Here is a 16,355-nt window from a genome sequence, read left to right on the forward strand (position 1 = left end):
ATGATAAGGATTTAGCACCTTTGTCTTTCTTACTCGTCATTAAAATTCCAATTTCACACAGGCGTATTTGTTTCTATAATACATTACTTAGCTGAGACATGATCATGTTCTTTAATAAGATTTTTTTAGCCATCGTTCTATGCAATAGTGATACTGAGAGTTGGCTTTTTTATCTATCGTTGCGTGAAGGGATCCAAAGCAGCCGTGTCTCTTCATGTTCCTTCTAGTCTCTCTGTTACCATAATTCGATAGTCCACTGTAAATCGCATGCTTCTCAAAAGCAGGCCAATAGTTGATGCCTGACTCGTTATTTTCATACTTATTTCCATTCACTTGTTGTCATGTTGCTGGAGCTTGTGCGTTGTCATGGAGCTAGACTTCAAAATACAACAGCGAATTTAAGTCCAGCATCGTCCATTCATCTCCCGATGATTTTGAGGGTTTCATTGTTGGTAAGATACGACGTAATCTTGCTATTTTTATTCCTATTCTAATTTTTTATAATTACAAATTTGACCAGTACGACTTGTCACGATGGAAACTATACAAACAATTATTATAAAATTAAACATAAAAAATAAAATATAAAAAATAATGATAATAGCGCACATTTAAAATAGATAAGCAGCATCTCAAACATTTTTTCCAGATCCTCATAGCTATCGCATAAAACATCATTGTGTTTGGCAAGCTCGTTGAGAAGCTGGGTAGAAACTATGACCTATTTGTACTGGGTGATTGGATAGTTGAGCTCTGCCATTTTGACCGTAACACTTAGAATAAGGAACGTGATGGCTATTCAACTCCTCCTAACGACTCAGAGCTGTAAATCAGTGAGTGTCTATATATTATTGATTTTATAGTAGATTTAAAAAGTCATTCATCGCATATACATCACTTTTAGTAAAGGCAAGGGATAGTTTTAGATCTAACTCATACATACATATAAGATAAAGTATGTAGTATAAAATTATTGTTAAGACCAAGCTGTGTGTACCGTTGTTAAGGCATATAAGGCATGTTAGACCAACAGCACGGGTTTCGTCCTGCCCGTTCCACTGTTACTAACCTTCTGTCGTTCACCAAAACGGTGACAACTTGTCTCGATGCGGGAATTCAAGTATACGTCGTGTATACAGAGTTTGAGAAAGCCTTTGACAAAGTTTGTCATAGGTTAATATTAAAAAAATTGTCGAACCTCGGTTGCTCAGATAATTTAACTCGGTTATTCTCGAGTTATTTAAGCAATCGTAGACAGTTTGTAACCTATGGTGAACGATTGTCAAAAGAATATTTTACTCCTTCGGGGGTTCCTCAAGGATCCAATCTGGGACCTCTGCTTTTTGTGTTATTTATTAATGACATAAATACAGCAATTAAAAATTCAAGTTTTCTTCTGTACGCAGATGATTTAAAATTATATAAATGCATTCGATCTGTTGTGGACTCCTCTCTACAAAGTGATTTAGACTCTCTATGGAGATGGGCTTCCGTTAACCGTCTGCCCTTTAGTGTCGGAAAGTGTCATACTGTGTCATTTTCTCGATCCCATTCGCCATCAGCTTATTTCTACCATCTCGGTGGTAACATTTTGACTAGAGAAACTTCCAGTAAAGATCTCGGAATTACTTTCGAGAGCAAATGGAGGTTCTCTCTACACATACACGACGTCTGTGATAAATCTTCCAAGATGCACGGCTTTGTTATGAGGATTGCCTTTCACTTTGACGAACTGTCAGTTATTCGCATCCTCTATGACACCTTAGTTCGTAGCATTCTTGAATCGGGATCTATAATTTGGAATCCCCGAATAGCCAAATATTCATTTTTAGTGAAAAAAAATCAAAAAAGGCATTTAAGATACCTTTACAAAAGAACATTTGGTTATTATCCGTACATATATCCCAGCGCATTTCTTTTAGGAGCGTTGGAATACGATTCGCTGAATTCTCGCAAAAAGTTGTATGTCGCTAAGCATTTTTTCAAATTACTATAAGATGCTGTCGACAATCCAGCTATTTTCGAGGAATTCCAGTTTTGTGTTCCGGAACATTTTCGAGAATCACGATCGCGTCCTCTTTTGATGACGTTGAGGCTAGGTCGTCCGCACTAGCTGTGGCCATCCGGCTCCTTAATACGCTGGCATTACATATTGACTTATTTAATGTTAGCTACGAGGATCTGATCCAGCTTATATCATTTAATTTTGATATTTTATAATTTTTTGTTATGTTTAAGTATTGTTATATTTATGTATATATACGTTTTTTATGTTTTATAAATTTAAAATTTATTTTCGACCATCGTGGCGCATTGGGGTAACCTGTTAGGCCACGATGGTCTTAATTTAATGTAAAAAATGAATAAAAAATAAATATAAAGAAGTTTAACGTCCAGCAAACCTACGATTAGAATTAGCACTATACTTTTCTGACCACTTCTTTAATATTTAAGCGACACTTTTGGCTTTGATTTCGTAGTATTTACTGTAAGTAAATACTGCGAAATGCCATTTTACGCCATTAATATGCATGTTAAGGTAATGCAAAAATGATTCAATATTTTATGAATTAATAGTAATATAAATATTAAATATGAGTAAAACGTTAATTAGTAGAGATGGTATCGTTTCGCTTCTGGTGTTTGTCTTTGACTGTCGGACCATAGACAATCAGCGCCACGGTCACGCGCGTGCATAATCAGATCAACTCCTATGCTAATTGTCCTCAATTGGCGAATATTTCTCAATTCAGCGCAGCGGGGCAATATCGAACGCGACGGATCGCGAATGCAAACGAAGAAGCCGAACTCAACCTTTGGCTTCCGCGCGCGACGGCTCTTTAATTGACTTTTGAAAGTTGGCTTCTATCCGTCTCACCTTAAAACTTCATTATTTCACCCCTCGACCCCGAGCGATCCTTTTCAGTGTTGCCATAGGGCTAAATTTTAATTTAGACGTCTGACCGCTAGCCCCGCGTTACATATTTAATCGTTGGCCCTAACACTCGATAAATCGTCCCTGGGTTCGTTTGAACACTGATGTAAAATTAATCCGGGTTGTGTTATTCTTGCGTTGATTGTTTTAGTTTTAGGCGTGGAAATTTTATCAAGAATAATCCCTGTTTTTTCTACGATTGCTTAGGGTTAAGTGGACAGTTTTAAAGCTTAAATCATGCCACGAGCTTTGAGTAATTTTGCTATATTAGGTTTAAAATTTATTACGTACATTATATGATTTTAAAAAAATATTAAAAACATTAATTTTATATCCTTTTGTATTTACTGATATAAATGTAACTAGTATTGGTTTTAAATATGTACTTTATTAATATTAGTGGTGTTTTTAATGTGATTGATGCAAATATGACACTTACTTTAATCAATAGTGCAGTTTATAGAATGGTTAACATTCCATTAGGTGGTCATATAGGCCGGTGGAAAATTATTTCGTACACCTACTGATAAAAATCTTTTTCAAGTTGTAACTCTGGGAGATCATTGCGGTCTTGCTTGCTGCTGGTAACTGATTATTTAAGTTATCACGAGGACCAGCAAGCTATGATAAGTAATATATTTGATAAGCAACAATTATATATATTGATATAACCACTAAAATCATTGATAGCGATTGGTATATGTACATATAATAAAAAAACGATTATTATATTGAAAATTTTAGTTTATCTATTTATAATCTAGACTCTAAAGTTAGTTTCTGCTTCTGAGTGCATTCGTATTTTTTATTTTACAAGTTCAAGAATTAAACACAATCTACAGATACGTATTTTATTTACTGTCTAGTGCAACTTTGAATGAATAATTAAAACGAAGTTTCTTCAGTACATTATTATAGTTATATATTTTAAATTACCTATCACTATACGCCATCCAAAGCATTTAAGTGTTAAAATTTAATTTAATTTCATCGAAACTTTTCAAACTACAAGTGAGCAAAGTACTATCGCGGAGTGCAGTCCGCGAAAATCCTTTCCAGCCCCAGTCAATCAGAGATTTCCTCCCCACAAAGTACCCTACTTTTACAACTTTATTACGAAAATCTCCGCACAGCTTCCGGCTATGAAGAGGGTATGAATTTCAACGGGGGGCACGAATGCAAATGCTACATTATAATTTTTGGCATACATATTACATCATATCAACGTTGTGGCCTAAAAAGTCCTTCGGTTTATCTCTCGATTTTTAATATTAAGATATGTATTTAATCGAGTTTGAATTACAGTAATATAATTGTCTTAGTGTATGTTCTAATCTAGTCCAATCATCTTAAAAACATTTTATAGTAGCTATAGAACAGATATTATTTAAAATACATTGTAGTTTTTTTTAATCATATTAGTGGCGTGGATTATGTAAATATAGATGGGGATGACTGGTCGTCTCAAGTGGCTAAGGTGGACTTGAGCTGAGCTCTGAGCTGGTCCATCTCTGGTCAAATGCTGAATTATTGTCGACGCGGCTTTTATTTCAAAATACGAAAGAACCTTTATATTGTTTGTGTATTCTGCCTACAAAATATTATTTAAATGTCGGGAATAATCGCGATTAAAATCTACGATTAAAAATTTCGGCAGTGATGCACCTGCCATAGTCACGAATTTCGAAAAACTGCCTCTATTATATATATGCAAATGATTAAGTACTTATTTTTTTTTTGATAATAATATATTACTACATATTATTAAATTATATGGCAGTTCTTAAGCTCTTTCAATATCCACATATATTACATTATCTGATTGTTCAAAGACTTATCGGTTATTGATAACGAAATATTTTAATCATCAATCCATTTAGTGCATATGCACTAAGCAAATGAAGATAATTATTGCTTACCAAGAAAGATATTTGTTGATTTGTTTTATTATGAGTTAGATAAAGAACAGTTCTGGATTTTTTTATTAACCCTGTGACTATTTACTTAATGTTTAAGTCATTATGTTCTAGAAATCAGTTGATTTGAAAATAAAAAAAAAAAATTCATGCTTATTATTGAAAATAAAATATATGAAACTCACATATATTGTCTCCAAGCCTTCCCAATATTCTTTATGTGTCTATGTACTGTTGAATCGGATTGGCTTATATTCCCAAACAGCTTTCTGCAGCGAGGACATCATCGTCTATCTTTGCTGGTCTCCTACATCCTTGATATTGTAATTTTTCGTTCGAATTTTTTGAACTATTGTACGGATAAATGCTTTTAGTGGTAATTTTTTAAACATGCAATTTTTACTTGGTGAAAATTTTGGCATTGTAAATTTTGGGGTGCAATATTTTTTTAAATGCACCAACAAAATATGTACTTAGATATAATCAATCAAAATTTAACTGACAGTTAAAAATTAAATTTAAAAAAACGATATTTATTTGTTTTTTTTTTCTGCTGGTGTTTCCAATCAACAGCAATTATTCTTGAACTACAATCAAGTTATTTTACTAAAATATATACGATAGAGAGAAGCCCTTTTGCACGTATGTTTCTCATAAACACTTTTAATAAAAAATCAACTGAAGAAAAAATAAAACAAAATAGTAAATTAAACCTTTTTACATATGTGGGTCTTTTGGGTAGAAGGGTGCGACGATAACAGCTCGCGGGTCGACATTAGCGACAGCTGCAAATCAAGTTGAAGTGAATTAAATTTGCAATTTTCCATTCGGCTCTTTGTTCCCCCGCATTGTTTTACGGCCGGGGATTTCCCTTCGACTCGTTGAACCTTTTCGCCTCGGACATGTCTGCCTATTGTTCACGGGGATTTATTTATTCACGTCCGGCCCGCGAGTGGGGAGACCATAAATTTCGCTTCTTAAATCTGGATAAATAAATGAAAAAAGTAGGTACCTAGTGTTTTCATACTTGCACGCTTTGTACGCACTTCATTCCGAATGTTTACGTTAACTCCTCTTTGTTCAATTCCCGGATGGATTCGAACGGTCCCTTTTTTGTCCTAATGCTTGACCGCAGTTACACGCTGTACACACTCGATATTTAAATAATGAAAAGGGACGCAGTCCGGCCCTGGTGCGTTGAGTTGTTATTGCTTATGTGCGAGTAAGCTAAATATATATATTTTTAAAATATAATAGGAAATGTTTTCTCATTTGTATTATTCACAAAAATAATAAGAATTATTGTGCGTATAGAATTTTATTTTATATGTTTACTATCACTAATAGATTTATTATCACATTGTTTATGGCATTATATTTTTTTCTGGTGGATTTGATGGAGCTGTAAAAGTATGGGTCACGTAGTTTTGAAGAATATTTTGCTAGCTCAATATTTCAGAACTATACACACAATGAATATTGCAGTGCTGAGTGTGTGCAGCACAAAAAAAATGTGCAAGTTTTGCAGTGTGCCATTTTAAAAGAGCAGATGTTTTAAGCGATATTAAACTGTGACTGGTAGCTCCTAATATTTTTATTTCTGAATTGTAATTATTTTTATTTAATTAAAACAAGATATAGAATATCTTCATTATAAATGTTAAATTTACGCAACTTTGTGTCAGTATTATTCGAAAATTCTTTCAAGTTTGTTTGTAGTAAATAATATGTTTTATAATACCCATAATACTCATGGTATTTTTTTTTAATAAAAGTTGCTAGAACTCACTTTTTGTCAAGCATTTTACTAAAAAAAAAATTTAAAGCAGCTTCTCCTATGCCACAAAGCGCATAAAAAATAGACAAAATTTGCTATGAATTGCTATAAAAGTATTGGTCAAAGTGTTTTCAAATCGAATTTTGGGCAATAGGAGGGCGCAAAAACAATTATCACTTCTCAGAAGTCAAAAATTCACGTCAAAAGCAATAAAATCGTGTCGGCGTCGTCGCAGTGGAAACGCTCGGTAACGAGCGTTTCCACTGCGACGGCGACGGCACGATTTTATTGCTTTTGACGTGGATTTTTGACTTCTGAGAAGGGATAATTGTTTTTTGCGCTCTCCTATTGCTCAAAATTTGGTTTAGATATGCTTTATTCGATATAAGTCGTAATATTTATACAGAAAGAATTAATATGAACACTAGATAACCGAGCGTTACCACTACGACGGCGCGATTTTATTGCTTTTGACGTGGATTCTAAACAGAAACGTTCCATTAACGCACATTTCACCAACTTATCGACTTGTCAATACAATATAGTATTTACATGTACTTATAAAGACACCGACTTTGCCTTGCTTATCCATCCAAATTTCCGATCGTCACGTGCGTTAACGTAACAATAAACTTATTTTGCATGTCGCTAATATATTTTCACTCTTTAATGTATGGTTTAGAAAGACAAAAGACAGATTTTTTATCATATTAATTTCTTATTGCTAATTTTATTTGTTGTTAGTAAAGTATATTTCTAGCCTTTTATTGGCTCTTTTATATGATTTTTCCTAGCTCTCTTCTAAGCTTTCAAGACTAAAACATATATAAAAGTAGTTGACGGATTTGTAACAAAATTTAAAAATCACAATTAGTTTTTTTTTTATTGTGGAAACAACACCGTGAAATTATTTGAATTTATTATTTTACATTATGTGCGCCGGCGCTGCATTGTCTCATTAGCTATTGGATCAAATTCATCTTCTGTATATCGCGTGGTCCTAATAGCGCAGTTATCCTAATTAGGAATATTTACTATCGTTAGTAGTTTTTACGTAGCTGAAATAAATAAAATCATAATAGTATATAAGACATTATCTAGTGTTTAATTATTAAACATTTATTTTGAACTAAAAAATACTAATTATTTACTTTATTAAGAGATGCGCTTTATAAATTTTATTAAAATAAATATTTAGATAATAAAAATAATATTTATGTTTATGATCTATCGCCCAAAAAAAGACAATAATATAGAGTAGTAAGATCATCACTTAGTGGAAATAAAAAAATACTAAAAACATGAGGGTTTAGTTACCGCTTATCTTAAGAAATTTTCATATTATTTTAAAACTTATAAAACATATAAGTTTTATTGTAAAATTAGAAGTATTGGAATAATTACAAAAACACATTGTTTTACAAATATGTAAATATTATTATATATTATTAAATATAATTTAGATAAGATAGTCAAACATTAGCTAGTTATTGTATATAATAATCATCAGTACATCTACTTAAAAATTATTAATAATATAAACATAAAAAAGAATCAAGTATACAAATACTATATCTTTGTTTTATCTAAAATTTCATTGTAATTTCGCTGATACAATATTTATTTATTAATAATTATGTATTTTTTTCGCAGCTCAAGTAAACTGATTAAGGAATCTTGAATAAGAATCATAGATAAAATTACATTTGAAAGACTTTTTCGTTTCTGTTGTGATTTTTTATGATACTATCGAGACTTTTACAATTATTAAATTCATGAATAATTATAAATAAATCATAGAAGCTATAATATAGAATGTCTTTTTTAAGTAAATCTTAGATTATGTTATTAAATATAATTTTTTGTGACATAATCGAACATAAAACTATATAAATCACTATTTACACCGCTGGCAACCTAATACATTTTTGGTTGACTTTATTCCATAGCTATCAAATTTTTCATTTCGAATTGAATAATTCAACATCCGGCTCAGCGAAATTACACTACAATAATTTCTTATATCTCTCTCACGCATAAATTACATTTTCACGGTGTAATTAAAATATAAATCCTGCAAAATAAAACGGTAAACCAATTCACACACTCGTCCGTTTGGTGTTTCATGCTGATTTGAATCGTGAGTGATTAATGGACCGGTCACTCATGCATAAAATTAAAATATTCATCGTCCAGCTATATCCAATTGAACAATTAGCTTATTATTTTTGGCCTAATCATATATACTGTGTAACGCACCCCACTGCTACTAAAACGGTTTGCTTTTATTAATAATTTAAATTAATTTGTTTCAGTGATGCTTATGTCGGTGCCCCTTCTTGTGCTCACCACTGTGGCTTACTTGGTGACCCCAGAACTGCGCGACAACCACGGAAAGTGTCTGGCGAATTACTGTGGATGTTTGGCTGTGGCTTTCTTCGCTCTTGCGTTGACCCAGTTGTCTGATCCTGACAGATCAACAGCCGCTTGTGTACTATCTGGTGAGTAAATATTTTTTTACATTGTATGTCGGTGATGTGCATCTCAAGTTTAGACGCGTAGTTTGTGTTTGACAGGCAAGTAGTGCTGATGCAAAAAATCACGCTCGGCGATATCTTTATTTTGATAATGAGTTTGAATTAATTTGAAAAAATAAGAGACAAAAATATTATGTGTAAATGAAAACAAAATCATTTTTAAGAGGGTCGTAAAGACAAACAATTTAATAAGAAAGATGGCTAGCTTATTATTTCAACGATCGATTAAAATGTTAAAAAATATTAACATTGTGGATAGTAATCTCTAAATCATTGCTAATAAATGTAATATCTCATATGGTTCACAAAAAATAATTTTGACTGAGTTTGATAAAAAAAAAAACAAGTCTATTGCATTTGATAAAAAAGTTTGTAATGCTTTAATTAAAAAAATAGATAGCCTCTGGTTTTAATTTTTAATTTTTAGATTTAATTTTTGACTCATGTTTTAAAAATCGTCCTCAATAAAAAAATAAAAAAAAAAATTAAGGGGGCAAAAATGTTTTATAATAATAGATATATTTTTTTCACACAATTTTATATAGATTATTGCATTCTTTGTCAGATTTTTTTAATTTTAATGAGTAAGTATTTTAGTGCAAACGTATCAAATATTTTATTAAAGTAAAATTATTGAACTAGATAACACACTATTAATTTATATTTTAAGGATATTTTATTTTAATTGGTACAATTGCTTAAAACTATAATAATGTCTATAAAAGCATTTGCTGTTATGATTATATTTCTAATATTTTTATATTTTTATATTTTTGCAAGAGACTGTTTTTAATATATTGCTATTAAGGGAAAGTAACCTTAATTTAGTAGAATCTTTAAATAAAAAAAGTCTGAAAATCTCTTTTCAAATCCCATCTTATTGTATTCACATAAACAAACTCATGTTTTCGATTTAATTTCCCCCGAAGCACCCTCAAGCATATTTTTCGTTTATGTTTACTTCCACATTTTTCTGCCTGACAATGCCTAAGAAAACAAAAACAAATCCTTAAATAAAGCAGCAACACCTCGTTATAAGTTCGAGTGTTTCAACTCAAACCCGCCCCCCACCCTCCTACGGCGCTCCGGTTTCGGCAAATTGAAAAACACTCTTGATACATGCTCCGGATGTAAATCACCGAGGCGTTGTTCCGACGTTTCGGCCGAGAGCCGTCCGTCATCTTCACGGCGAGCGAGCGCCGAAGATAATCACGCCCCCCACCACTTCTCACTGGCGGCGCGAACGCCAGGTGACGCGAGTTAATTGTTAACGACTGAAGAGTATTAATGGATACTCTTATGATAATTAATGACTTTAATTTCGCTTTTTCGCTACCACCCCCACTCTTGACTCATTTTGCGAAATTAAACGGATGAGCTAGGGAGCGAAAATTAAGCAGGAAGGACGTGTAGGCCCGAATGTCACGCGTGTGTTGTGATTTATTGATGCTGTGTGACATTAAATTTGCCTTAACCAATTGTATCAAAATTTACCCAGTGTGGAGTCGCGAAATCATTAACGCCACATACGCAAACACCACACTCAAATTTTGTTTAAAGGAGTTAGTGTTATCATTATTATTCTAAATTTAATTTAATAATTAGGCAAGTCAATTTTTATTTATTATTTAAATGTGGCTTAAAGTAAACACGTAATTATAGTAACCATTAATATCTTGAAAGAAAAGTTTACTTAAAAGTGCAGAAAAACAACTTTTTAGCGGACTGCTCGAAAGGAAAACTGTATTAATTACAAAATATTTATTACCAGTTTACCGATGATAAGGGATTCGTTGATTCGCTGTTATTCATTTTTTTTAGAATTGTTCTTAAAAAGAAAGGTAACAATTATTATAAAGATTAAAATTATTGTATTATTGTGTTTCAATTATGCTAATTATTTATGGTTGATTTAATATGATTAAAATAATGTCAAAGCTCGGAAAAGGAAAACCAAGGAAATAAATTATAATATCCACCAATTTTTTTTTTAAATAAAAAAATAGATAATATTTTGAACGAAATTGTTTTGAGCCACAATGTACACACAAATAACTACAAACCGGAATTTTTATCGCGAGCGTACTCTACAAAGTCTTAAATATTTGCCTGTGTTGTGCGCAAATTCACGCAGTAACGCGGTAACAGTAAAACATGCACTAGGATCAACCGCACTTGCGATCTCATTCTATTTATAGTGCTTAGCGTACAGCTACACAGTGGTTTTAATATCTGATTTCAAACATTTAATTTATTTAAAACCCAAAATACACAAATAATATTTAAAATACAAAAAGTTATTGGCCGGTAATCACACACTCGCTAGCTTCGGTACCTCACGACAGTGAGAGACTGACAACAAGTTTTCATTAATTATTCATACTAAAATAAATTATTTTTATTGCTTTTTTCAGAATTATTTAATATATTATTTATGTTTTTCTATTTTTTTTGGTTATAATTTTCTGAAGTTTGTTTTATATTGATACTTCAGAAAGCGAACTTTGTTTTTTACTATACTAATTTATTACCAAAACGTTTGAATAGCTTTTGAATTTATGGTTACTAATCATAAATTTTGGGCAAATCGTTTTAAATTTTTAGATATCTAAAAGGCGTATACTAAGGGCTAGGAACAGAACTCCCATGTTTATAACACAAATAAAAAGCCAAATGTCATAATAAACAAACATTAGATCCAATGTCAAAATTAAATAAATCAAGCGATCGGATAAATACGCTGCAGGAAAAATCATATTGTTACGATAAAAAATATTCTAAAATAATGACAAATAAACTTGGTGTACTAAAAGACGCTCATAAGTCATTGCATATGTATTACCTAAAAGGACTATCGAAATGAACGTAAAAGAGTATTTATGACATTAATTTGTATTGGATTAAAAGTAAGGCAAAACATTGCTATTTCACATAGTAAATTAATAAAATGTAAATATAAATATATATGTATATGTATACGACTATATAAATTATTAAATTGAGTTAATACTAATATTAATTTAATTGTTCTATGAAAATTTGAGAACATATACACGCCACATTCATATTAACTATTTATTAGTGTCATGATAAATCAATTGACGTTCCACGAGTTTATGTATTTTGCTTTGTGATGATATATTATTACTTGCTTTATTATAGAGTTACTAACTTTTTGTTATTTTCCACAGCTGTTTTCATCCAAGTGGCTTTTCTCGGCTACTTCGTCTGGTTGACAATAATGTGCTACGACATTTATAGAAATACCAAGTAAGTCTTTTATTACCATTAAAAATAAGTAGGACTTCTGTATATGTATGTATGATTGTGCTCGTAAAAATAAATGGTCCAATTATAACCATAAAGTGAACTAAATTTAAATTTTAAAATTATTTTTGCACTATAAAATCTGAATCTAAAAGTGTGTTTATATAAACTGCGCAAAAATTAAATTACACGTGTTTGCGTCCGGAAAAGTTTATTCGCGTTGTGCGGAAAATTCCGACGCACGGCTAAATTATAAATTGCCAAAACAGATTTTAAACTGTTGCAATTTCATATTTCCACAATGATGCTTTCGCTAATTTCCACCAGACGGGACATAATCTCATTATCCCATCATACACTATTTTCGTTCGTCGACTAAATGCATATGCACTGGTGATGTACTTCCTAGACTGCCATGGTGGCGTTTATTATTTTGAGTTTGTATGATAAATTTATTATACCCTCTCTCACGTATGTTGGAGTCTGTGCTCTTAATTATACGCTTGATTAACTCTAATGAATATGAAATTTTAATTAAAAAAATAATATATAAAATTTTATGTTCCTAAATATAAAATTATCACGAGGTGAATTTATAAATTATGTATTAATACTACAGTAAATCAGAGCTTAGATTAGCAGCCATTTAATGCTTTATTAATTGCTATAATAATTTATACTATTCTAATGGGACGAATTACGGTTTACCCAAGTTTAGTTGATAGTTATAAAAGCAAATACTGTAGTATGGAGATATTATTAAAAAATAAATCATGTACGTATAAATCTTTCCAAGAATTTGAATAGCTTTTGTATGCCCTCGTATGTCCATTGCAAATTTTGTTGGCACAACAACCCAAAAACTATTCGACTGTAACGTTGAAATTTTATATTATACACCCAACGTTGATTTGTGTTGTTTGCATTGTTTGATTTGTGGCGAATTCGTAAGTGAATTACTATAATGTAACGCAATCCAATACATTCCATGTACAATGACAAATATAATTATTGCGCTTTACCGTTGATTTGCGATTTTAATAATTCTAATTATTTGTGCTCATTATTCAATTCTGTAATTAATGTTTATGTATATATTTATATATTCTGTGTTTATTAACATTGCGTATGAAAGTAGGTTTTTCGCTAAAAAAATATGTGCTGTCAATTCTGGTTCACGGCGCAAAATCCACTGTTTTGTGGCGTGGCTCAAAACCGTTGATATCCTTGGCAAAGATTTCTTTAAGATACATTCAAGAGAGACGCCATCGTAGTGGAAACACTTGGTTATCTAGCGTTCATATTGAATTTTATTATATTAATATTACGACTTAAAATAAGTGAAAATTAAATGAAGCATATCTAAGCCAAATTTTAACCAATAGGAGTGCGCAAAAAATTATCACTTTTCAGAAGTCAAAAATCCAGTGGAAACGCTTGCGCCGACTTGATTTTATTGCTTTTGACGTGAATTTTTGACTTCTGAGAAGTGATAATTATTTTTGCGCTCTCCTATACGGTTTGAATATGCTTTGACCAATACTCTTATATTAGAAGTCTGTAGTAATATCAGTAAAAAAGCTATAATATTTTTAAAACATAGTATGGTATCAAAGTGCAGACAAACAATGCGACATTTCCTTAGTTCCCCCTGAAAGATGAGTTCGCTTAGTTTGTACTTAGACTTGATTTATTAGGTCAAGTTGTGTGAGGTTAAGTCGTGTAGGTTAGGTTTGGGTTTGAACAGAAAATTGACGTTTCGCAACTGTCAAAATAAGTTTAATAGACATTTTGGAACAGCATATAATTTCACTAGCATCTATCAGTTAATTTATATTTTCGCTAGTAGAAATATATATCTACTGGTTAAAATGTATTTAAACTTTGGACTGAAAAATATTCATAAGTATGTAAATGTATATATTAATATTCACTAGCAGATGCCAGAAAAAATATATTTTCACCGGTAAAAATATTATTTTACTAGCATCTGTCACATAAATTATATTTTGTCTATTAAAAGTAAGTATCTACCAGTAAAAATATATTTCGATATGTCATATTTAAAAATTTTTTTTTTTTTATTTAATTATATTTAAGTAATATTTTTTGCTCATTAAACATTTTTAAGTTTATTGGATGGTATAAGTATTTGTGGTTGTTTGATTTTTTAGTTGATTTCCAGAGATATTCTGTAGTTAATTTTTTTAGATAGTTTTGTATGGATTGATTCTTCATGTAACTTTGTTTTAACTCTTTCGTATTGTCTTTTTTCTACGACTTCTGAAGGTATAGAAGCTCCAAAAATGTTTATCACATTTATATTTTAATAACGCCGACTTTTTACTGATATCCACTCATCAAAAGTTACACTAAACCTTGCATTTAGGGTTCTTCTAGGGATTTTAAACTATATGAATGTTCGAATAATTTCTAAAATATTCGTAAAATATTAATTTATAATATTTCGAATAAAATTTGAAAAATTATAGAATTATAAAAATTGTATATACCTGAGTGACTAGCGCTGCTCCAAAATCAAAAAACGAAACAATGAGACGCTTCTTTTCAGCAAAAAAAATATTTTACGCCTTTGAAAAACATTTATGAATATATTGTTTAATGGCTATGTCTACTATGACCGAAATTCGCAGAATTCGTTCGTTAAACGAAACAAAATACTTTTAAGGTCCGTCATTTATTATCGTTTTACGCTTATCTCAAAAAAAGGCGTGCGTCACAATTTTTTGTGTGCGTCACAATTTTTTGTGTTACGTTTTTGCATTGGTTTCTAAGACAAATTTTTGTATTTTTTTTTCAATGTTTAATTTATTTATAGTTATTTAATTTATATGCCAAAGAGTATACGAATCTGATATTTATGTATTACAAATTCGTTCCAAATATTATTAGCTATTTTATATATAATACAATACATGTTACATATTTTTTTTCTGAATTAATTTAATCGCAGCTGATTTTAATTCTGGCGATTTGAAAAAGCTAAGATGACGTCTCGGAGCAAAAAGTATGTAATAATAAATTAAACATTTTCCTTTTGACGCCCTCACTGATCAGTAATTCGTACAGCATTGCCTTATGCATATTTTATAAAATTCAACAAGCTTAACGATCATGAAAGTAATTCATGAATAATTAAATTTATTATTATTAAGCAATATATTTTTTTAATTAAATAATATTTTACATGCAATTAATTGATTTTTTGTACTTGTTGGTTAATTAAATTATTATCGAGAAAAATTACGAATAAGTTCGAATAAAACTACGAATATTTGAGAGCCCTACTTGCACCATTTGACAGTCGTTTTAAATTTCTTACTGAGTGCTATTCTAATGTTTTTAATCGTATTTTGTGATTTAGGTAAATTTGTTATTTATTTTTAAATCGATAGAAGTACAAATTAAATTAAAATGTAATTCATTCTGTGATTCTATGGCATTGAATTTTCTTGGAAAATAGTTGGTTAATATGATGTGATTTTATCACTAAAATCACACATAAACAATGGATTTATGTGTAATAATAAATGATACACGTGTCTCCATCATCTTGCGAATAATTAACACTGCGATTCTTTAATTTATTATATTAAATAAAACATCAATTATATTATCATTTAGATGCTTTGATTTCAGATACTGAAATATTGGTATTTTGTTTTTACAAAACCTTTAGAATAATGAATTTAGAAGAAAAATTATCCGAACAAAAATCACTGAACATATTAGTTGCAAAATACAGATATAAAAGTCCGTCAGTAAAACACTCCCAAGATTTTTATCACAACACAACCGTAAATAAAATGTTATTTTATAAGATGATTTCACTCAAAAGCCTATATTTTAATTATGTTGGATTTCTTACAGTTGTAATAGACTCTTACTGAAGTAACTTTTAT

At 30.6% G+C, this 16,355-nt stretch overlaps 1 protein-coding gene across 1 annotated transcript in view; it reads left to right on the forward strand.

The window, feature by feature from the left end:
- Positions 1-16,355, forward strand: part of LOC148231557 (G protein-coupled receptor Mth2-like) — a 254,151-nt gene that overhangs the window by 45,387 nt on the left and 192,409 nt on the right. The window contains exons 4-5 of the mRNA XM_088192896.1: positions 8,944-9,129; positions 12,357-12,435. Of these exons, the coding sequence (XP_088049022.1) occupies positions 8,944-9,129; positions 12,357-12,435 (265 nt within the window). The remainder of the gene's footprint in view (positions 1-8,943; positions 9,130-12,356; positions 12,436-16,355) is intronic.

This window comes from Plectrocnemia conspersa, unplaced genomic scaffold, assembly GCF_051122295.1.
Source record: "Plectrocnemia conspersa isolate PC_06_02 unplaced genomic scaffold, ASM5112229v1 ptg000009l, whole genome shotgun sequence".
NCBI lineage: Eukaryota > Metazoa > Arthropoda > Insecta > Trichoptera > Polycentropodidae > Plectrocnemia > Plectrocnemia conspersa.